At 36.7% G+C, this 25,675-nt stretch overlaps 1 protein-coding gene across 1 annotated transcript; it reads right to left on the bottom strand.

Moving 5' to 3' along the window:
* Nucleotides 1-358: 358 nt before the first annotated feature.
* Nucleotides 359-19,718, bottom strand: Gle1 (Gle1 RNA export mediator). The gene is made up of 7 exons (XM_076184602.1): nt 19,514-19,718; nt 13,652-13,833; nt 12,878-13,028; nt 10,610-10,782; nt 8,908-9,072; nt 8,290-8,480; nt 359-3,230 (listed from the first exon to the last, which is right to left on the bottom strand). Exons 1-7 carry the CDS (start codon nt 19,634-19,636, stop codon nt 2,113-2,115), a joined length of 2,103 nt encoding a protein of 700 aa, XP_076040717.1. The 5' UTR covers nt 19,637-19,718; the 3' UTR covers nt 359-2,112.
* Nucleotides 19,719-25,675: the final 5,957 nt, after the last annotated feature.

The following is a 25,675-nucleotide window of genomic DNA, read 5'->3' as shown; positions in this document are numbered from 1 at the left end:
AGTGTTGGATTAAGAGACCTAGGTGTAATGATATATTCACATCAAATTTATGAAGTTTGTGAGTGTTGGTATTAGTTTGTGAAGCATAGGGGAACTGGGCTAATATTCGTCATTATCAAATGCTATTTTGTACTTATTTGTGGTACTTACTGGTGTTTTCTAATGAATTACAAAATATTGAGAAAAATGTAGATAAATATGGTAAACAAAAAAAGCCAGTTTGTAAACCCTTGCATTTCGGGAAACTAATTATCATGTATTATCAAGGTCAGTCTATATTGTAATTATGATCACATAAGTAAAAGTACTTCAAGCATCAGAATACAGAAAATAACAACACTGGGGATACATCATATCCTTATTTCTTCAACAAAAATTAAAATTTTATTTACAAAGTCTAAATGTACATGGCATTTTTTGTAACATATAAAAGGTGTGTACAGTATTATCATGGTATATTATGATCATGTTAATATTTTTTATACATCAGACCATCAATAGTTCAATAACAGGGGTTTTACATTTCCTAATGTAAATACAATATACTCCTGTGATCTTTATGACCATAAATCTTGTCATCCTACATAATACCTTTCAATTTCTTATTCTTTAAACATACAATTCATATAGGTATAAATACCTTTTGGGAATCAATTTAAGGCACTTCTACCTGTAGAACACTATCTCATGCAAACCCACAATATAAATTCATTCATTCAAGATGCCATTCTTCAGCAGTAAAAATAATCTGGTGCGAGCTCATAAGAAAATTTGTTACCAAATTTACATTAGTTAAACTAGGTGTAAAACCATCACACTCAATAAAACATATCAGGTTTAACAGCTCAATACAAGTAGCTCTTCCTGAATGTAACTGTTTCAAGTCAACCATAGTGTATTAGAATCAAGATCATACAAGTTTGAACTATTGCTGGGATGGAAAAGTGTAGAAACTTGCATAATTTCATGTCTAACACTTTATACTCGACTCAAAATGCCCATGTTTAGGAAGAGCTACTTGTGTAATAGTTCTAAACCCTCAAGTCCACAGGGATACCCCACATCTTGAATACGATGACGCATATGTATATGTCATGAACTGCAGGTGGGGTGTATGAGAATGCCAGTCGGTTTCCTGATTATATTTATTTTGTTGTATCTGAGTGACCCCCATATTCTGTGAACAGGCTTGATCACGATTTCTGTGATATCTATTCAGGGTGAAATAGAATGTGTATAACAGCAGTAACTTTATATTTTGTAATGTGTGTATTGTGATGTATCGGCGTACATCAGGCAACCTGACGTGCATGTGAATATTTGACTTGTATTGAAGAGGTTGATAAAATAATTTTGGAGAAGCACATGGAAATTTCATAACATATGCTACAAAGTTGAAAAGAATTGTGGATATTCTGTGCCAGGGACTGACCCAGTGGTAGAGATATATCCTTGTATCACTCCCTTCAAAATTAAATAGACTGAGTGGCACTCTTCACTTTATTCTGGCTATTGACAAACTACTCTATTAATTTCTGAGGTATCCCCTTGGTAGTTACGGGTATTTGAATCAATTTAATGTCACAAACTTTCCCTCTCAGGGAGGACTAGAACAGTGCTGGGTAAATTTACTGTAGTCCTTTACTATTAACTCAAACTGCCTCCACTCCAGTCCCCACAAATACCTGTATCAAAGCTACTCTTTTCCTTTTATTCCGATTGGTACAATGCTATATATCTTTTATATCTGTGTGTTATAACACACAGATATCAATCCTTCCAGTGAGCCAATACAAGCCCAAAAAAGTCCATATTTTAGTTGTTAAAATTTTTTACATTTATCTCTGACATACACCAGTCTTTCATTATGTACATTTCCCGATACATGAACTTGTACATATGCAACAAACCTAGACCCAATTCATGTGTAAAAATTTCAGTTCCAAGAGTTGAATGGTGTGTGGATATTATTTTGTGTATTACCATAAACTGTGGTACTTTCTGTTGCACAAAAATCTGAATAAAAAATATCATCTTAACGCTAATTTGTATTCACCTAATCATAACCCATCCTCTCTCTCTCTCCCTCAAAAAAGTATCATTACACTATGACTAAAAATGACATAGTGTTCCACCTTCTGGCTGATTTATCTTCCCAGTCTTTACAAAAGTTTCCAGAAACTTCTTCAGTAGAGAAAGAGCACCTATACCACCATCTTCGGTAACAGCCTCTATACATGGAATGTAATTCTGAATCATATAATTCAAGACTTTTTGGAACTGCCTATTGTAAGCCTTCAGCATTGCATTACCTGCAGTTTCAAGAAAGCCTAAAATTATTGTGGCAGTTGTTCCTGAAACGGGTGGGAGAGAAAGTAAGGCACAGATCCAATACCATCCATGTTGAATACCGTGTGGATGGCTTCCCTGTCTCACTTGCATGGCAATTATTCTGCTGTATAGCCGAGAAGCATTGCCCATCCGTTTAAGATAAAGATCAAAGTTTTCCGGAGCACCTTCCTCTCTACTGTCTCTCCACTTTCGACCAATAGATTTACAATAGTCCACATCTGATTGGCCTTCTTGTCTCTGTGGATTCAGTGGAACCAAGTAAGGGCATGTGTCATAAAGCCTGAACAAAATTAGTTCTCCTAAATCTGGAAAATGGATCCAAAGAGAAAATATGAATGATGCATATACGGCCATATTAGCTACTTGCTTATCAGAGCCTAAGGAGACCAAACGGGATGCCAACATCTCCTTAACAAAAGCTAATGCAGCAGGATTATTTTCCGTTCCCACCTGACTATCAGAAACGGTTATTGGCTTTCCATTTAATAAAGATATAATTTTTTGTAACTTTTCACGATTAGCAGATGAATTTACAGAGTTTAACTGGTTTATAATACCGACAGCTTTAGCTAACTTGGCACGATGATGCATATTCCTTTGTTCTACCATAGAAGATGCAGCTTCAGCACATTCATTCTGTTTTTTCCTTAAAACTTCAACCTTTTGTGCCAGTTGGCTATAAAATGGCACTTCTCGTGAAGATGACTCTGCACTTTGTGGTGGTGGTGGTGGTGCTGCTGCTGCTGCTGCTGCAGTTTGCTCAGCCTCCTGTTGTGCCCTAGCTACTGCCTCCTCCTCCGCTCGCTTTCTTTCTTGTTCTTCCTTTTCTTGTTGTTCCCGTAGCCTCTCTGCTTCTAAAGCTTCCCGGGTCTTATCACCTAGAATAAGTTGATAGAATGAAAAGTTTTCACTAACATCTACTCCTATAATACAAAAAACAAATATGCACTGCACATATTCCTTAGTGTTACAAGCAAATATGAAGTCTCTAATGCAAATGATATAAGCATTCATAAAAACAGTCAAACATCAATACCACATGATGAAACATGTTATAATTATGAAAATTATATATGTATACATCTATATATATAAATATAATAAACAATGCACATTTGAGATTAGTTGGTGTGAAACATGTTATAATTATGAAAATTATATATGTATACATCTATATATATAAATATAATAAACAATGCACATTTGAGATTAGTTGGTGTTTTTTGGAATAATATATTATCATATAATTTTTGGCTATATAAAAACTTTAAATGTTGTGCCAAGTACAGGAGGATATACATTGACCTCTGCCAACTATTCATTCATGAAAAACACCTCTTCTAATTTTTTCACAAAACTATCTTTAAGAATGTATATGACAGAATAATGGTTACTACAGTCTTAACCTTGTTCTTGTTAGCTTTACAACAAATTAATATTCTCACCATTTACACTTGATCACAAATATTCTGGTGTAAATGCTTCCAACAACTAAAATATGAAAGTGCAAAATGTGGGGATGAAATACCTGAACAACAAAGTCAGGTGTGCAGAACCTATATCACTTGTAAGCAGAGGTGAGCAATTGCATTCCTTTAGTGTGTTCCTGCATTCTTGTGTATGTACACACTGACTTTTTAGGAATGCAAGAATGCAGGAATGCAAGTAAGAGGAATGCACCACCTGATTTTTTTGTGTTCCTGTATTCCAAGTGTTATGAAACTTTTTTTTCAAAATATTTTTAATGGAAACAACAAAGATGACATTCACTATGCGGTAACATTCTGTCATTCACGTTCAGGCGGGAAGCTCTCCCATTGGTCAGCAGCAAAGACGACCAAACCTTTAGTTGTTTATGTTTAGGTGTTTAGGTGGAAGAGATGGTCATCAAGACCCTGGACCAGTGGAAGAGAGCGATGGTGAGCGTCCCCCTCAGCTATGACCTCTTCCCCAGGGATGCCTATCTGGACCTCTTTAAAAAATACAATACTCCTCTTCCTAGGTCTTCTGCAGAGAGGCTGTTTAACTCAGCTGGAGAAATTTTGCAGACAAAAAGGTCTAGCCTCAGCAGCCTTAACTTTGAACAGATGGTGTTTGTGAGGGGGAACATGCACCTCCTTGGGTACAAGGGGATGCAGAAGCAGGACAAGGAGGAGGAGAAGGAAATGGTGTAGGAGCAGTAATTCTAATTCTTTAGAATTTTTTTAAATGTTGTAACTTGTCTAGTTGTCTGAAATATACATATACTGTAATGTATGAAACTCTGATGTATTATCACATTGTATTTTGTTTTATTTTTGTGTTGCAGAATAGTTCTTTTGATGCGCACAGTAGTGTTTTTGGGGAATACATTTTTTTTTTTTACCTTTTCAGGTTTTTTGAGGAATGCACTACTTTATTTTTTGAGGGACGCTTTAATAGTCTGGAAGCGCTAACACAGAACAGCAAGGATACAGGAAAGCACTGAGCAAAAACATTTGGGGACTGCTATTCCATGAATGCACTAACCACAGCCGAAGGAACACAGGAATGCTGATGCACTACCCAAAATTGAGGAACGTACCCAACTCTTCTGGTAATACAGAAAGGTTGGCATATGGGAGAAGACTGTTTGGCTCCTCTCTCCACCAGCATACTTTGCCAACCCACTGATTAACCCCTTTCACCATGAGGTCCTGTCATCAGCCGAATGAAATTTGCTAGCAAATTTGTTACAAGGTTGAGATATTAAACTTTTATTACACCAATTTAAGTTACATTGCATTACAGTCTGTGTATACTGAGACACAATTGTTCTTTGTCACTAAGGGGTACTAGACTCCGGGCATTGAAGGAGAGGGGGGTTGCCGAATTTATGAAGTGGCCTTGCTGTGGATGTGCTGTGTCTTGTGACACTGCTTCTGACCCAGGGCAGTGGACAGGATGCAGGGATGACCCATCATCCAGGAGGTGCCAAGATAGGAGGGAGGGAGGAGGGTGGAGGGGAGTGGAATATATGGGAAATGAAATGGGTGGGAGTGATTTCTATGCCTTTTTCTTTTTGGCTACCCCCTGTGTAAGGGGGAAAAAGCCTTTGGTATATGTATGTACGTAGAATTATGAAAATTACTTCTGTTAAGTTAGGTTATCTAGGTTCAGGTAATTTAATTTGTAGTGGTGATAGGAAGATTAATATAAGATTAAATAAAACTGAATTAAAGTGGGTAGAAAATTTTGCAACGAAGTTAGTAATATTTTTCGTCAAGAGATGACATTAGCTATGCTCAAGACAGCGTGGAAACGCATACTCAGCAGAATTAAGCGGGTGATGCCACATCTAGCGGTAGACTTGGTTTCTTTTAATTTTTACTTGTGTATGTGTTTACAGAACTCACAGAAACTTTGAATCATATTTAGTTGTCATGCATCTATTGTGTAATGTTATAAAGAACAATATTTGGTGACAGTGGTGAGATTTGAACCACTACAATACACACATTATCAATAAAGTATGTTGCCATTCCATCTAATCCATAACTTAACAAACGGAAATCTTCTGCCTCAATCACCACATATCCACTGCCCTCAACTTCTATGTGTCATCCATTTTTACACAGAAATTCTATGTCAAATTATGAGACCTTCCTAGTGTTTCTGCAGAAGTTTCCAGCCAGATCTTCTTAACATTGTCTTATGTGTTTTTTCTGTGGACATCGCTGGAGTTCCAGCCTTGTAGACCTTCCTACAAGTGTTGCCCCAACTCCAACCCCATACCAACAGTCTGCCATCTTGGCAAGGACTTGCCCAAGTCTGCCCAAGCCTACAATGTCCACCATCTTCCCAGGATCCTTTGTCGACCATCGTTCTTCCAAAACCATAAGACTATCAGTGTCATAATTTTCATTATATAAATCTATATACCAAAAGCTTTTTCCTCCTTACAAGGGGGTAGTCAAGTCAAAGGCACGTATCTATTCCCACTCATTTCAATCCCATCCACCACCCTTTCCTCACTCCCACTTAGCTCCTCATGGATGACAGGTCATCCCTGTATCCCGCCCACTGCCCTGGGTCAGAAGCGATGTAGCAAGACACAGTACATCCACAGCAAGGCTGTTTCACTTAATCAGTGACCCCAACCATCCCCTCATGCAGAAAAAGAAACGACAGAAAGAAATCCCTTTGGGCTGTGTCAAAATATATATATGCACCCCCTACCACACATCCCCTACCTCTCCCTTCCTTCCTCTTGCTCAATACCCCCTTCACCACATCTATCCATCTTATCCTTGGTCGTTCCCTCAAGTTCACTCCATCCACCTCTGCCTTCCATGCCACTTTTACTAATCTTTCTTCTGTTATTCTTTCCACATGTCCAAACCATCCCAATACTCTTTCATCAGCCCCACTCTCCTCCTTGTTTTTTGCTCTATCTAACCTAGTTACCCCTACCATATTTCTCGGACCACAAACACATTTAAAAAAATTCTCTTTGATTCTCTTAAATTCCAAGTCTCAGCCCCATACAATGCCATCAGCACAATCATCCCTTCATACAATCTCTATACATCCATTCCCAGTTACCTATTTCTTATGACACTCTTTAATCCCCCAAGGCATTTACTTGCTTCTTTCAATCTACAATTTACCTCCACCTCCACTTCTCCTTTTCCTGCCACATGTGACCCCAAATACCTAAAGCTATCCACTTCCTCCAGCCTCTCTCCTTTAAAACTTCCAACTCACTTCCATCCTCTCCCCTTGTACATCTTATCACTTTGCTTTTACCCATATTTACCTTCAACTTTATCATATTGCATACCTTCCCAAACTCTGTCATTAGCTTCCTTAATCCCCCCTCTGACCTTGCCACAAGTGCAGTGTCATCAGCAAACAACAACTGGCTTGCCTCCCACTTTTCCCTATTTTCTTTCACCATATCCAGGTCCCTATTCATCATCCTTATCCTCCCACACCACCCCATCCATGTACACATTCAACAGCCATGGCAACATGATACATCCCTGATACATAGACACCTTTACTTCAAACCACTCACTCCATTACCAATTCTAGCACATGCTATAATACTCTCATAAAAACTCTTGACTGCTCTTAACAGTTTTCTCCTAATCCCATAAATCTGCAAAATCTCCCACAGTGATTTCCTGTCTACCTTGTCAATGCCTTTTCTCCAGAATGGGCCCAAGATCTCTTTATCAACTTCAACTGTATCTCTTATACTTCTTCACGTATGGAGAGCTGACACCCAGAGATTGCTCTCCTCTCCCGCACTAATACAACACTGACAACAGTCCAAGGTTTCTTCCCAGAGGAACCTATGGGAGGTTCTGAGGACCATTACCAGCCCCTACCTCTGATAAATTTATGGGAACAATTGATCAAGTGATCCTAATGGGGCACAGTCGAGAAAGGTTCTTATGAGCTGTTTGTATTCTTTCTGTTGACCAAAACATGTATATGATCTTTGTATGCTTACTTTCTTGTTGATTTCCATTATTTGGTTCTTGATGCATGGGCTGAAGAATATGTGTGTATCAAAAGTAAGGCCTAGTATTCTAGGGCTTTTGTCAAATTAAAAAAGTTGTGTCTGTGTATGTGTACATAAACACATACACACAGTTTGATGGAGTGGTGGTATTGAATTTGGCTGCTAATTCAACAAACCAAGTTTGATTAACACCCAGGGCTGAAAATTTCAATAGTGTTGCACTGTGAGCTAGCACTCCAACTCTGGTGGGCAACAAGTTCTGTGTGTGTAATATAACAGCATTACTCATGAATTGGGGCATTTATGAGCTCTAGGCCCTTATCCAGGAGGATAGTAGCTGCCAATCACGTCCCTCACATGATCCAAGGCTGTGGTGAATCATACACACCAAACCAGAGTTAAGTACAAATATATTCTACAGATTAAAATACTAATATTACACTTACCAACTATGCTGAGTTCCTGTTGAATTTTCTCAAAACCTGCAGCTAATGTCTTCTGAGCAGTCTTGGCCTTCTCTTCTGTCAATGATTGAAGGTTTTCTTCAGCTTCTTGCATAAGAAGAGAAATATTCTGTTGACTCTGGTCGAAAAATTCTTGATTTTCCTTGCCTATAGATCCTTGGTTACCCAGAGATCTTAAAAACAAAATATTTTTTTTATAAGCTTTTGCAATTGGGAGAGAGAAATTATATATATATATATATATATATATATATATATATATATATGATTTGGATGATGGAGAACATAAAAACAGGGGAAGGCATGGAACCCTAAACACTAATGTTTCGTTCGCATAGAATTTATCTGAAGATAAACGTTAGAGTGTTTAGGGTTCTGTGCCTTCCCTGTGTTTGTTCTCAATCATCCAAATCATTTGTCTAAAATACTTATCATAAACACACACACACACATATATATATATATATATATATAATAATAATAACAATAGTAAAAACATATATAAAAGACAAAATAAAAGAAAAACAGAAATCTTTAGTGAGCAATTCTTCATATTTTGTTATTCAAAATAAAATAAACAATCAAAACAAGAAACCTTACCTTACTTTTTGTTGCAAATCATTAATTTTATCCGTATAATCTTTATATAATTTTTGTATCTTTTGGAGGCTGGACGATGCAGCCAGCTTTTCTGTTCTTATAGCAGCAGCAATCTTTTCAGTTACTCTTGTTGACTGAGCAGCAGCCCTTTCGTTAAGCTGGTTCCTGTGTGGTTAAAGGAGTAACCTGTATTTATCATATAATGATGAATAAGAAAGGTTGGCATATGTCTAAAAGAAATTTTCAGGAGGTGCTAAGATAAGAGGGAGGATGGAGGGGGGTGGAGTGTATTTAGGGATGGAATGGGTGGGAATGGTTTTATGTCTTTTTCTTTTTGGCTACCTCCCTTGTAAGGGGGAAAAAGCCTTGTACAATAATATGCTCAAGTCAGAAGCTAATTGTTTCTGATCTAAGCAGTGGTCAGGGGGACGGCCAACAAATGGGTGTTGAATGGGTGAAGGGTGGGTGTATGCCTTAATTAGGCTGTCCCCCTTACAAGGAAGAATGGGCCAGCTGATATATAGTCAAACCTCTTCAATACGAGCCAAAATCTCGTGGGCAGCATCAGCTGCCAGACGTGCAATGTTGCGTCATAATACTTGCATTATAAAAAATAAAGTCACCTCTGTATTAATCGTTTTCTCTTTCACCCGTGAATTTTGATAACCATAGAAAATATGATGAAGCCAGTTTACAGAGTATGGGGGTCACACAGGTACAACTACAGTAAATATAATCAAGACGCTGACGTCGGCATCCTCGCGCACCCACTTGCTCCTCATGACGCCTATGTAGGCTTCACCGTATGGAAGGGGTTAAAACAGACTAATAGCAGGGGAAGGGTGTTCATTTTAGCTGATTGTCCGGTTTAACCGATAGGCTTATTTATAGGCATATATGATACCTATTGTATCGTGTACATTACACCATACACAATAATCAGTTTAGTATAGAAAACATATACAGTATGTATGAATACATAGTTATATTGCATTTATAAATACATGCATACATATGGCTATCACCCCCTTACAAGGGAGGTAGCCAAAGTCAAAAGGCATATTTCCACTCCTCCAGCCCTCTGGCACTCCCTCCTTCACACCCTTGTCTCTTACTATGCTAATGAAGTACAGTACTACCTCTCATTAACAGACTAAAAGGGGGGTAACGGTGTCCGTTGATGTGAATAATCCGTTGATTTGGAGTGGTTTTTGGGTGGCATAGTGATTGCATGCACTAAACAACAGCACCAAAAACACAGCTAATTAACGTCCGTTAATGAGAGGTCTCAATGTAAAAGTCAATTTAAGAAAACAGTACCTTCACCGCAGGGCCCAACTGCTAGAGCTGGTTTTCTTCTACTGTTTCTTTAAATGGTACTGCTTACCTCTATCCACTCAATTTTTTTTTTTTATTCATACAAGACGAACATCCCTTCTTAGTAAGATCCAATACACTGCACCACAATGATTAATCATAAGTACAACTCAAGAGCAGGGCAGTGGACAAGGTTCAGGGATGACCCGTCATCCAGGAGGTGCTAAGATAAGAGGGAGGGTGGAGGGGTGTGGAGTGTATTCAGGGATGGAATGGGTGGGAGTGATTTTGTGCCTTTTCCTTTTTGGCTACCTCGCTTGTAAGGGGGAAAAAGCCTTGGTATATGTATGTACAACTCAAGAGTAAACAGGTGTAAAGCACTTACAAAACTTTTATCATTTCGTCTTTCTCCTTTTTTCTTTCCAGTTCTTGTTTTTCTTGCTGTTCTTCGATCCTCTTTGCTCGTTCTTTTGAATAGGTCTCATGCTTTATCTCATGTTCTTCACGAATGAGCCTTATTTTAGCCTCAAATTCTTTGCGATAATCCCTAATAATATCCTGTTGAGAATATGATTCCAATCAGTTTAGAATATACATAACACACAAAGTTCAAACCCCCTTACCTAAAGAGAAAGCACAGCATTACATAGAATAGAGACTAAGAAAAAGTAAATTATTCTGCTATGGTTGCTAAATACTTTCACTGGTCATATACAACAGATTAACATTTAGCAGAGAAGTTTATAATAGAGTTGAAAAGAGTATGATATGCTTAAGTTGTTTGAAACTATACATGACTAGATAATAACAAGGCTGAAGAGCAGCTGCATGGAAATAAAATGTACATTTGAGACAATTCTTTCCCAGATGAGCTTTCCAAGGGTCTACATGTAGGTGAAAGCCTCTAGCTAATGAATGAAAACTAAAATACTTCATTCAACTGACCTAGTCTCAAATGCCCTGCATCATAAAAGAAATCTAACAACAAAAATCTAGAGCCAGAAAGAACATAGATAATACAAATGCCAAAAATGAATTCCAGAATAATACAAAATAGTGTAGCTGAGGAATCTCTGCCAACACACACACACACACACACAAGAATAGATGGATAAAACAATATAATAAAACCGAGATAATTTGTATTCAGACAGGGAAGATCATGTGCCACAAACTTAATCTGTTTTTACTCAAGACTAATAGATGTAATATAAGAAAGGGATGGATGGGCTGACTGTGCTTTCCTAGACTTACAAAAAGCCTTCAACAAAGTACCACAAAAAATTATTTAAAAAAAATGGAAAACATAGGAGGGATACAAGGCAAATTACTAAAATGGATGGAGAATTTCTTGCTTGGCAGAAAAATGACAGTAGTGCTCAGAGAAAAGAGTTCAGCTTGGGAGGTGATTAGTGCAGTTCCACAGGGATCGGTATTGGCTCTAATAATGTTTGCTATTTATGTGAATGACGGATGAAGATGTGGATTGTTACATGAGCTTCTTTGCAGATGATGCTAAATTGCTGAGGAAAGTGAATACTGAAATGGATTGTGAATCACTACAGAGACCTAAACAAGGTTTGGAAATGAAGCCAAAAGTGGGAAGTAAACTTAAACTTAAACTTACAGAAATGTAGCATCATAATGTAGTTTGGGAAAAAAAAAAAAATCAGGACAATATAAAATTGGAACAAAGGAAGTAAAGAAGTGGGATCTGAAAAAGACCTGGAAGTAATTATTTCAAATGACATGTCCCCTGATAAACAGATAAACAAAAAAGTCGGAGAATCTTAAATTGCTAAGATCAATAAAGGTGGCTTTTACCTATTTAGATGAAGAAATGGTTAAAAAATTACTAGTTACACTAATAAGGCCTAGACTAAAGTATGCTGTGACACTATGGTCACCCAGAACCAAAAATAATACAAAGAAAATTGAATGAATCCAGAGTACAACCATGAAAATGGCCCCAACACTTTCAAATCTGTCATACGAGGAGAATCTGGCTAAATTGAAATTAGACTTTGGAACAAAAAGAGAAAGAGGCAATCTGTTGACCATTTATAGAATCATGAAAGGCACAGAAGTCCTTGACAGAGAGGACTTACTAAATTGGAACAAGAGAAATACATGGATAGTTATAGAAAAGACATGTAAAAAAACAGAGAGTAATGGATATTTGGAATAAACTGGATAAAACAAGTGTGTGCAAAAACTATACATGAATTTAAGGGCAAACTAGACACTGTGAGATACAAAGATGGGACACCATGAGCATTGCTCCCCTTCTTGTAAGATACAACTAGGTAATATACATTAGAAGCTTCAAAGAGCATACACAACTCAAGTCTAAGGAAATAACCACAAGAACCATTTAGTTCAGTACTGCCTTCATATTTCTGAGCTAGCAGTACCCTCTATAGAAGTGGTTCTTAAACATTTTGGATTATGACTCCTTAAAAAAGAAAGATAGTCTTGTAATCCCATACCCACTACCTACAATAAATCTTTAGTGCTTCAGGCAGTGTGTGTGTGTGTGTACAGTCTACAGCCTGATAACCACCACAACTCTGCATTACTCTGTGGGGCAAAGTCATATAAACACAACAAATGGCCCTAGAATATTATTAGAAACTGAAGATCTTTGACATACCTCAGAACCCTTTTTGCAATCTTGCTCCAATCTAAGTTGTTCTAGTTGGTAATATAAACTTTTGATATGATACGAGGCAGGGCTAACAGGGTCAGCAACCTCTGTGTTTTGTTGAATCTCTAACTTGAGCATTGATTTACTTTTCTTAGTCCTGTAAAAGCAAAAATTATACAAATTAAAAACTGCAAAGATCAATATCATACAATGACTTTGGAAACATCCATTCTGCAATTATATATTATATCAAACCATACGAGGGTGAATTCCAAAATTAATGCCTCTTGTTTTTCTATTCTGCACTACGGGATCTGAGGGAGTTGTTTATGACATTGTTGTGATGACTGAATCTTCATGCCCATAATCTAAAATTTTCATCTCTCTGTTGCAATACTGACAGTGTGACAGTCTAATAAAATACCCCTTGTCATGGATCATCAGAAGCAGAAACCAGTCATTGAATTCCTCCACACAGAAGTGGAACCAATAAACTGGCACTCTGGGAACATTTACAGAACAGAGGCAGTTGATGCCAGCATGGTCTGGAGAGGGATTCATCAATTCTGGATCAGCAACAGAGATGTGAGTGACAAACAATGTTCCAGACAGCCATGTTGATTACATGGAAAAATAAACTCTAGAGCAAAAATGCCCACTTTTTTAATGCTGTCACTCCCATCTTCATAGCTCTTCAACTTTTTGAGTTATGAGTGGAAAAAAGGCATTACTTTTGGAAATACCCTAGTAGTTAGAAACAGAAATAGTATATATATATACCTTTCTGGTGGGTCTGCTGTTTTATTGCTGTCCTGAAATTTACTGATATCACTATCAACTGCATCACAAGCTGTCTGGGTGGCTTCATTTTCCTCTTCTTGACTAAATGAAAAATCATTTGAGTCCTGCACCCTTTCAAGGTCTCCCACATTTTTCAAATCACAGATTTCAGATGTGTCATCCTGAAAATAGAATAATAATATATTTTCTTCTCCAAAACTCACGAGAAAATGAGACAGAGTACTAACAAAAACAAATCATTCATTGCCAAATTCCACAAAAATAATTATGAAGGACTTAAAATATAATCTCAGGCATGATAACGGTAGTGGGGTGGGTAACCAAAAAAAGTCTACATTGGCCGGGGGTCCAGGGGCAGAACCCCCGGTGGGCGGTCAGGGGGCCGCGGGCCGAGGCTATGTCCCTGGGCTGAATCACTTGTAAACAAATGCATGCAAGCTGTTCCATTGATGTTGCTATCAATATAATTTGGCCAAAATAAAATCTACCCCAGTCATCACCTTGCTATGCGTACATGTGCACACCACACCATGCAATGCTACACAAAATGAATCACTTGCGGACCAGCACAAAATAAACCGCTTACACACAGGTACAGCCGACATACGAATTGCCCAATACTTCACATCAACCAAAAATTATTCAACCACAAATTTTTTTTTAACATGATCATTTATTACAATTGGGAAATAATGACAATCAGGAATTAATGACAAAAAATAGAGACCATTGTCAGGAAAAGAAAAAAAATCGGAATCCCAATTTAAATCGGAGGAATATCATGCCTGTAATCTGTATAGTGTATGATGATGTCTTTTGTTTCTTAGTAGGCTATAACTATAGCATATGATGCTATCCTTGAGTGACAAAACCCAGAATAACATACTTCATAAAAATGAATTTAAGTGAACAAATCTCAGAATACCAAAAACATTATAGATACATAGAAATAAATATGCTGCCACATGGATCTGAACTTTTCAAGGTTCTTCTCTGGAGTTCCCGGTATAAAGTTTAGATCATTTGCAGTCTTTCCCTATAAATTGGTCTGGGTGGTGGTGGTTGTGAACCCAATTTAGCACTTCTTTTTGTGAGTTCCATTCAAGCTTGTTCCGGTTCTTCTTTAAGTATAGTCACAAATTTGAAAATACTTGTGGTGGATGAAAGGGTGGTTGATAGACTTTAATGAACTAAGTAATAGTATCCAGACAAGTAGAATGATTTTTTGATGTCCATGTTCTTAAGCAAGAGAGTGAGGGAATATGAGAACATAAGAATGAAGGAGATTGCAAGATACCATAAGGCCTACACTAGGCAGTTCCATGTCCATTACCACCAATCATCTCCATCCATAAAGTCATCTAACAGTTTCTTAAAAGAACTGAGAGTTTAGCACTCACTACACAGTTACTAAGTCTACATACACAGTCTATGGATCAAAGGAATTTTATGGAAGCCAGTGTATGGTGTCTTCAGACAACCCATATGAATCAATAACGGCATAGAGGGTCGGCACGGAGCCCTGAATTGCCACGCCCACAGGGGGAATTTGTTATTTTACCTGCTTGTACAGCTGCTACAGGAACAGAGATATTGAAATCCAGGTTCATCTAGTTTTTGGAATGAGAATCTACAACACCATCAATACCGCCTTTTTCAGGGTCAGTTGAATACAGTAAGGAACAAATATATAAACAGAGATGAAATGGCCAAGCAGCTTTTACGGAAATGTGTCCCTTCTTTTTTCCCCTGACCATTAATCCAGAGTGAAATATCTGGTGGGTTACCATAAGTTATTTTACATTATATAATATGAATTTATTATCACATTGCTCTTCTTTGTGGTTGAAAGCTATATTGCAATTTTGTACATACTTTGGTTCTGAATAAGTAATTTATCTATTCAAAATGAATGCATGCATTTTTTTAAATTGCTCCACAGGCAAAATATCATCAAACTTCACAGCGAGTGCACCATTGCAGTGTACCAATCTGAGAGATTGCATGAATGTCAGATACTATGTACAGTTGAATCTCAGATAATGAAAGCCCCAGTCAATGAACAAATCGGTTAACAAACAAATTTTGTGAACAATGTTTTGCTTAGCCTATGTTAATGAATGATACCTTAGGGTACGAACATACACATACACCTGAACACACTAGGTGGTGCGGTTGGTAGAGTTACAAAGGATTACAAAGGTGGAGCATGCCGACAGGAGACCTTTTGGTCCATATCTAGGTCGGATGCAAAAAAAGTCCTAATAATAATAATAATAATAATAAATATATAAATAAAACTATAATAATGCGAGTATCAAATAATACACATAAATAAATGCATAGGCACAAACAACAAACAAACAGGTAAATAGTAAATAATAATAAATTGACATATAACTAATAATAAATGAGAATCAAACAGACAAATGATAAAAAGAAAATAATAATAATAATCATTACAGCATCTTGCTTAGGTGTTTATCTAAATGATTTTTAAAGCTTCGAACTGAACTACATTGCACTGCCTCTGCAGGAAGTTTATTCCATTTATTAACTACACGGTTGGCGAAGTTGTTTCTACCCACTTCCAAATTGAATCTATCACCGGAGAGTTTGAGACCATTGTTTCTTGTCTGATTCTCATTCAGTGTGAAAACTGTCACTTTTGATGTTGTCAATACCCTTTAGAATTTTAAAGACCTGTATCAAGTCACCTCTGAGTCTACGCTTTTTTTAGGGAAAACAGATTCATATGTTCCTGACTGTTATTATGGTGGTCTGGGTTCGAATCCTACCCAGTGCTGAAATAATTTCAGTATTGCTGCGCTTCAAGCCGTTACTCCAATTCTAGTGGACAGGGAGTTCGGGGTGTGTGTGCATGTAAAGTCCCAGCATTACCCATAGATCGGTCATACGAGCTCTGAGCTCTCTTTCTGGAGGGAAATAGCTGTTGATCACAAGTCCAACCCATGATCCAAAGACCAATGTGAATCCCACCGGCTCAGTAGTGCTTTGGTGCGTTTGCACCACAATTGTTTCGGTTTAAGAACAGCGTCATGGGACGGATTAAGTTTGTTATCCTAGGGTCCCCTGTATTTCTAAATACAGGGGGTTACCGCAATTCGAATTATCGCAAATTCGACAGTAGCTAATTTATACCCAACCCTCAAGGTTCGACAGCCAGACTCAACAATTTGACATTCAAATCTCGCGCGCCACCCACCCGGTCGAATTTGCCGCCACTCTGTCTCACTCTCACCCCAGCCATCATCGAGGCAAGCCACGCTCCGCTGTTCCAACTCCACCATGTCACACAAATCCACCTCCAGCCCCAGCCCTAAGAAACACACTTTCCTGCCTTTCAAAGATAAGCTTGAGCTTATAAGAAAGTGTGTGGCAAGTATGGCCCATTCTGCCGTTGCAGCGGCAATGGGTGTCCCGAGATCAACAGCATCAACAATTTGGAAGAACAGGGACAAATACCGCCAGGCCACTGCATCAACATCTTTCATGACTTCCCTGTGGCTCAAGGGACTCCCGTCTCGACACGATGGAGGACATGTTGTTCAAGTGGATAGAAGACGACACAACGCAAGATGCCGATCAGCATGGGGCTCGTGCAGGAGCGTGCCTTGTCACTGTGGGAGGACTTGCAGGCCACAACATCCACCACCAAAAATGTACTGTACAGCAGCTTAATGTGTTTAATAAACAAAATTAGATATAAATGAAGCCTTTAATATTACTGATTTAGTCTAAGTTAGTGTTTTTTTTTAGAGGTCATAGTGATATTTTGGGGGGTCTGAGCTGGAGGTCGGTCCCTATCCCCCCTAATTACAATGTATTCCTAAGGGAAAAACTGCATCATAATTAGACAAAGCCCAGGTTCGACTGATGATAGACCGCCCCATCCCTGTCGAATTGCGGTGACCCCCTGTAACAGGAATCAACGAAAATGCCAGAAATAGTAATGCTGGTATTTTTTCAAAGTGGGCACCTATGTGATAAAGCATTAGGAAATGAAATAAAAATATTGCAAATTATAGCTCATCAACATATGTTTTCTTGGCAGAAATCAGTAACAGAAAAAGCAGTTATGAGTGATACACAAACGAACTAAGCCGTGGCGACTCCTTGAGATGCCATCTTTGATTTGACAGATTCAGAGGTTGAAAATGATGACAATGACCGTAATTACATCTAGCATTACAGGTACTGCATTACTAAATGCAGGTTAGGTTAGAATGACAAATGTATCATAATTTAATTTCTTTGCCCTCCACATCTATGAAAACAAAGATGTCATCTCAAGCAGCCACCACAGTGCCATTTGTAAGTATCACATTTAGCAACTTTTTCTGTTATTAATTTCAAATAAGAAAAACATATATTATGTTAATGTATTATAATTCATAAAATTAATGTTTAATTTTCTAATGTCATATAATATAGGTGTGCACTACTAAAAATTTACTGAAATATTTCTGTGAGTGAAAAGAGATGTGTATTTACGAAGTTTTGTCACACCTGCTCACACAACAATTTGTATATTTTTCACATCTCTATTACAACAACCCTAACAACTTTCTTAGTAACATTTCTTGCAGAAATTAATATCAAGGGATAGTAAAAAAAATAATTCCCGCAACCTTTCCGCTACTTGCCATTTCATCTTACCTGTTTGTAAAGCAATTTGTATATTTTTTGCTTCTATTCTACAACTTTTTTTGGTAACATTTTCCCAGAAATTAATATTACGGAATGGTGAAAAAATAAATCCCACAACCTCCCCACTACACAAAAGCCGTGTCATGGCTGTCCATTGTGCAAAACGTACGTCTGTCCCTGCACACATTTTTAGGTTAGGTTAGAATAGGGAGAAAATCTTGTCAAGAAAAAAAAAAAAAAAAAAAAAAAAAAATGTGCTTCACTGCTGGGTAGTGGGAGGGTTGCAGGAATTACTTTTTCACTAGCCCTTAACATTAATTGCTACAAGAAACATTACTAAGAAAAGTTGCAGGAGTTGTCATAACATAGATGCAAAAAATATACAAATTGCTCTCCCAGTGGGTAGGTAAAACTTTACAAATTCTGAGAAAAGATTAACTTTCCCTGGAAGAACTCCAAGGACAAACAATAAAAGTTATCCGTCACCATCAGCCAGAATGTGATGGTATGTTTGAATGAGAATATTTTCACTGTATCTAGCCCTGGGGACGTTTTTATCCCAGGACATCTCAACTGGTAACTACAGTGATAATTTCAGGTTAAATTCCCAAAACACAAAAGCACAGATATTTAGCATGAGATTTACAATGTCCAAGACGTCCTAACCTACTTCCAGCTTATAAAAAATAGATCTTTCAAATACAAAGAAGAAAAGTGAAAAATGCATTTGCATATTATTGGAAGAGAACCTACTGTCATCCAAACATAATTACATATCCTGGAAGGAAAGGAGAGTTGGTTGCATTTGCCAATACATCAGTCTTGGAGAATTAAATAAACATATACCAGCTTTAGTTAGGGACATAGCAGCCCCAAGCATGCAGTCACTAATTTGTGGCTTTCGTAAATCAAATTACAACAGTTGCATACCTTGAATGTGAAAATGTAAAAATTTGACGAAAGATCAGTTAGACAGCCGATCATATTTTATGATATTGCCTAATGATTTTGCAATGAACACGAAATATGAGAATACAGAATAATATAACATTAATAAAACGAACCAATCAACTGAACTGCAAGTAACAGCGAGGAAATCTACTGAGCTCCAAGTAACTTAATAAAATCATTCCCTCATTGAGTCATTCGTAATTCAAATCTTTATCTTACCTGCAAATCGATTCTTCCATTCCTGTCATATTTCAGCTTTCCCTTCCTGCTTGAACGAAGGGCACCAAGTACAGTAAAGAGAGAACTTGTCTCTAATTCGTCTGTGGTATCACCTGAACTCATTATAACCAAAAAGTACGACCTCTACAGTTTGTGCGTTAATTGTTTACACTATTTTACGCTATACTGATTTCGATACGTTTCGTCTTGTATTTGTCACACTCTCTTACGATCGTATAAGTTTGAATAAATTATCGTTTCCTGACTATGTCCACGTTTTTTTTTTCTGTGGTAATCATATGAATCTGAATGGCAAAAACAGCATTGGTCTATAATTTCCACACCGAATTAAAAATAAATAAATTTACTTATAAATTTGTTGCTACCCCCTTTCAAGGATGTAGCCTAATGGTTTGGTATGGAGAGCAACCGAGGAATGAAATTAAAGCAATAAATTCCTCACTCTGAAATCTGGGAGAGGTTTCACTTATCTTACTTTTTAGCGCGAGAAGGCATATCTTGGTCAGGATTCTCATTTATATTAGAAACTAATGGAAAGATGTTGATTTAGAATTAATTCCGCCATATCAACTTTACCTTACTATTTTTTTTAGAAAGCTTATCTAGGACATGATAATTATTTTTATTTGAAACAAATGACGAGATGTCAATTTTAGAATAATTCCGCCATATCAAAATTTCCTTGTTATAAGTCTATTGTCTATGGAGTCGATCTTGCTGGGTAAGGCAAACATCGTAGTAAATCTACATCAGCAGATGCTTCCATCTCTTATTTCCCATCTATGTGCTATTTGATTTTTTTTATTCTGTGTGTAGTAAAGGAAGCTGTATAAAATGAGTGTAACTTTTTTAAGATTATAAAAATTATCCACCACATTCCACCTGTCTAACCTGTGACAACTTGGGATGGCAACGTTTGAAAAAATGCGAGCCAAGTGTCATGGAATTGATCAAAATCGTTGTTATAATCCTGAAACGTTATACTCATTGTAGTACAAAGAATATCACTGTAGTAGTATAATGAGTATGCCTTTACTATATACAGAATAGGTTGTTCATTTCTGTATACAATTGTTCATATTCTGATACATATGATATCATCAATGTATCTATACTATGATGGTATCATAGTGTTTGGCCTGACAATGATGATCCTATTTTGTTCTTATCTAAACTTAAGGCCTTAATCCCTTCTATTAAATTCACCATGGAAAAAGAAGAAAGTAATCATTTACCTTTCCTTGATGTAATAATGTACAAAAATGAAAGGTCTATCATATTTGATATCTACAGAAAACCCACCAATGTCCTTTCATTTGTACATTTTTATTCGTCTCATCATTACAGGGCAGAAATGTTAGTGTTACCATCAATGTTCCTTAGAGTGTATAGAATCTGTAGTCCGGAGTTTTTGGATGGTGAATTCTTAAGAATATATGACATCTACGAAGAAAATCTATGAGGAAAATGCTAGTAAGAATCTATGAGGAAAATACTAGTAAAATCTTTAATGTAAAAAAAACTACTTGTTCTTCCTTTTCACGAGAATTTCGTCAAACTACCTCAATTCTTCAGACTTTCAACATTTAAGTAGCATTTAAGAACTCCAACACAGTTGGAAGCCTTTTAGTTAGAAATTCTCCTAACAAGGAAGAAGGATGTATCTATTCAATTTCATGTAAAATTGTGACAAATAATATAAAGGTCAGACTGGAAAATAATGATAAGTAAACATCAGTATAGCGTCAGGAGTGGTCAAATGTCTAACCCATTATTTGTTCATTTAATGGATTTTGATAATTTCATTTATTGGGAGGGTGCCAAAGAAATTGTTAGAAAAGTCAAATTTGACTAGAAATATAATATATTTCAGTTTGATTAAATATACATTTGTCAACAACTTAGATTTAAGTCAAGGAATGTATAAACTTGGTCATTTCATTGTCAAAAAAGTGGTGGCCCAAACGTCCGCTGCCGCGAACGGTATGTTTTTTTTTTTTTTTTTTTTTTTTTTTTTTTTTTTTCCATATATTTCGATCACGGACTGTGATCCTCTTCCATTGCCTCCCACTTTGTGTGTGTGTATGTATGTATGTATATATATATATATATATATATATATATATATATATATATATATATATATATATATATATATATATACATATATATATATTCATGTTTGCATCACATCACTATTGTATGTACCCCCGAGAATGTCTTATAGAAGAAAGCGCTCGGTTATAGATTTATTATTTTCCTTGGTGTTTTTTCTGCATATACATACATACATACACACACACACACACAAACACACACACACACACACACACACACACACACACACATATATATATGTAAATGAATGTATGAAAAGTAGGTTTTAGATTGAAAACAGACTTTCTGCTTTTTAAATTCTGATATAATATTTTCAGAAAAATACAGAATATTTCATTCAGATGCTATAAATTATTTGTTCCTTGAAACCGTTGGTCATGTCAGCCTTGGACTCGGATTTTGGTAGGGATGAAACTGATGCAGGGAGTATCGAAGAAATATAGGATGTGTTTCATCATTCACCTTTACCCCTTCAAAACAAATGAACGTCAAAAACAAATCACATTAAATATTGTATTTCATTTCAATTATTTGGACGCAATTGCTAGTAGCAGCGTATACCATGCAAATAATTTCCGACAGTCACCTCGGGGAATGAGCGTGGGTTACTATCGATTCGCTTCAGGTATTCATAACAACAAAAGCTCATCAAAGTTTCGTACCAGCCTTGCCGATTGTCTATGAGTTGAGCTCAGGACTCTGTGAAAAGTAGGTAAAGATGGCAGTTAGTAGTCTACATAGATTCATCGGGAGTTAGATAAACTCCAAGTTAAAGTCTTTTGAAGCTCCTTTAGCTCAGTCGGTAAGAAGTTACTGGCCTGGTGTGTGTGTGTGTGTGTGTGCGTGTATGTATGCATATATATATAGATATATATATATATATATATATATATATATATATATATATATATATACATATATACATATATATACCCAATGGATCTACTGTGTATTTCTTGTGAGATCTGAAGTCCGCAACGCGTATTGTTGCTACCAAAATATTTTCTACATTTATTCTAGTGACACTCAAATAGTATGCACTCTTAACAGAATAACTTAATGAATAAAATAATCTAACCCCTCATTACTAGCACAATGCTACTTGCAGTAAAAATATGATAAACTAATAGACAAGTCAATCTTTACTTAGAAGTATAGCTATTAACTTTGAAGAATATCAGAAGGTTTTGTTCTCAGGTGTATTGATATTGTCAAGAATAATCTAAAGCAGAGGTTCCCAAACTTGACCATACCAGGGACCCCCAAACACGAAGAGTCCCGGCCGAGGACCCCCAACCAAATAAAAGTTAACAATGTCATACCGGAATACCCAGTATTATCCAGTACAACGGAGTACATTTAATATTTACTTATTACTGCACATCGCATAAATAAGAAAATATGACGATAGAGAAGCAGTGATATATCATTTTTATTGTAGGCTACATATATATTTTTCATTAGTTAAAAAAATTACTTTCCTTTATTGTGCTGCGGACCCCCTCGGGCTTTCTTCCGGACCCCCAGTGGTCCACGGACCCCAGTTTGGAAACCTCTGATCTAAAGCGTGGTCTTGGATCACTGCTGAACTCTCTAGGGCCCAATGCCATCAACCTGACACACATAATTAAGTTAATATTGCGCAATAAACGTAATCATATGCACGTAAAAAAATCTTTTCGTCTTTGAAAAATGATCCGACAAAAAAGGCTTCATCAAGTTGTTGGCCCAGTCATTTACATTCTGATTGCTCCCCACGCCAATGTAAACAACTCTCGCAATACAGCACCACACCAACGTAAACAAAAAGAATAGACAATACTCTTCTCTTGATCAACAGTCTATCAAAAAAGGCCCTCTCTCATTGCCGCATATGTTTGCTTGGTTGAGATCAGGATTAATGAGTTTGGAATTGCAAAGGTAAAAGCATATTGATTTATGTTTAGCACAATGGAAATGTTGGGTGTGGTGTGTGGTTGTTGCTGTTGGTGAAGCATTAGCGCTTCTAAAGTTCTCTGCTAGACCTCTATACCTCCCAGTTGTTTCAGATCATTGTCAATATCGTTTGTTACCTTCGTGGTTTCAGCAAAGAATTTGTGTTCTAGATTGCAAAGTGTTAGTGTACGTATACGTCTTAAATAAGTGAATTTTGAACCCTGACCTAGTTCAGTTATGCCCCACTGTACAAAGTGACGTCGCATTGAGATGTTGGTTGTTGAAAAAATACTTTGTTCATTTTGAGAGTGAAGGACTTAAATGCAACAAATCACACCCTTACCTTTTGACTTTGGGAAGTTTATCTTAGTGGATTATTTATGAATTACTCTCCACAAATATAGTGTTAACATGTATATATTTTAACATGTCTGAGGTTAGGTTAGAATGGTTTGTTCTCAATTTGCCTATGACCTGTCCTGCAGTTGTTGATCGTTCATAATGAACATAAATTGACTTAAAGAACAAGAATAATGAATGTTGTAAAGTTAGATGACGTCTCTTGTGGTTTTTACATGATTACCATACTCGTATTTACCAATCGCATGTGTGGAATAGAACCAGATTTCGAATTACAATGAAAATAAAGATGGCTGTTTTATGGATCGGTAGGAAATGAAAGTAGTCTCCTAGTGTCCTCATATCACGGAGCTGAAAAAGGTAAACTTTTCCTTAAAGTAGCATTGAATCAACTAAGTTTTAATTTCACTGAAATGCGATTTCGTTTAAATGTGGTCTGTAGTACTTGACTGCAGGGGGGGGGGTTGTCCCCCCTGGAATTAATGGAAAAAAATGCAAGGAAAATACAAAATTAATAAAAAATTACATGGAAAATGCAAAATGAATAGAATACCATGTACATTTATCAACTATTTATTACCGTGATTAGTATCTTGATATAAACTGATACCATTAACCATATATGTATAATATAAATTTTGCTCCTGCCTAGAAAAATTCCTGCGGATAACTGTGCCAGGTCTAGTGGGCGAATAAGGATGAAACCTATGGGGGTATTAATCAATAGCGGTCCATAACAGTGGCATCAACACCTTAGTGACGGTTTATGGGTTATGGTCTGGTAAGCAACAAGAATAGATTTCATTCAGTTCAGGGTAAGACCTTGTGATGAAGATATTTGGGCTATGTTGGCATCATTAAAGTCTTTATTCCGACTTTTTTTTTGGGCAGGATCGATTTTGTGTTGAAGAGAATATCACACAAATATTTCAATAACATTATTACCCGCTCTTAGTGATGTATTTTAACATATTTATTCAATGGAGTAGGCTACCAGTAGACTTTCTTATTCTTTACAGAATTGTAGGTGTAGAGACTGCCTCATTAAATGGTGATTTTTTTTTTTTCGAATTTGGAGTTGCACAGCCATGGACACGAAGATTCTTAAATTAGCACTGTTTTTTGCACTTCCATTCTTCGTCATCTTTTCTGTTGCAGGTGAGTACATTTAGAGTACAGGCTAAATAATTAACTGAGTACATAACTGTCTGATGTGCAGTTATTCAAATATTTTAACATTTTCTTTGATGCTCAGTATCATACACGTTTTCTATGGTGCTTGTTATGGAAAATTAATAATTTCGGGAGCGTTACAGTCATAGTATATATGAATTAGATATTGGTTTTTAAATTTATTCGATGCCAGAGACCTTTAAGTTAAGTTAAAGATCACATACAACTCTATCTTTATATAAAAAATTCATGTTAATTGTTTCAGCCATTTTCAAAGAATAAATGAATAGAATAAGATAAGATAAAATGAGTAGAATAAGACAAAATAAAACGAAAAAATAAATGAATAATTGAAAATAAAAATAAGAATTGAACAAGAAAAAGAAGAACGCGAAGATGAAGAAGAAGAAGAAGAACGCGAAGAAGAAGAACGCGAAGAGGAAGAACACGAAGAAGAAGAAAAAGAACGCGAAGAAGAAGAAAAAGAAGGAGAAGAAGAAGAAGAAGAAAATGAAAAACAGCTGGGTGTTCCCAACTCATTGTTTTGTTTCTCCA

The sequence above is a fragment of the Oratosquilla oratoria genome, chromosome 4 (genome assembly GCF_046742065.1).
Source record: "Oratosquilla oratoria isolate Oo_2021 chromosome 4, ASM4674206v1, whole genome shotgun sequence".
Classification (NCBI taxonomy): domain Eukaryota; kingdom Metazoa; phylum Arthropoda; class Malacostraca; order Stomatopoda; family Squillidae; genus Oratosquilla; species Oratosquilla oratoria.
Note: the sequence above shows the minus strand (reverse complement) of the source record. Positions and strands in the feature narration are given on the sequence as shown.

Coding starts and splice junctions, on each gene's coding strand:
- Gle1 (XM_076184602.1), bottom strand. CDS start 19,636: ATGAGTTCAGGTGATACCACAGACGAATTAGAGACAAGTTCTCTCTTT. Junction 9,073..10,609: donor GACGAAATGATAAAAGTTTT/GTAAGTGCTTTA, acceptor TTAACCACACAG/GAACCAGCTTAACGAAAGGG. Junction 8,481..8,907: donor GATTTGCAACAAAAAGTAAG/GTAAGGTTTCTT, acceptor TTTGTTTTTAAG/ATCTCTGGGTAACCAAGGAT.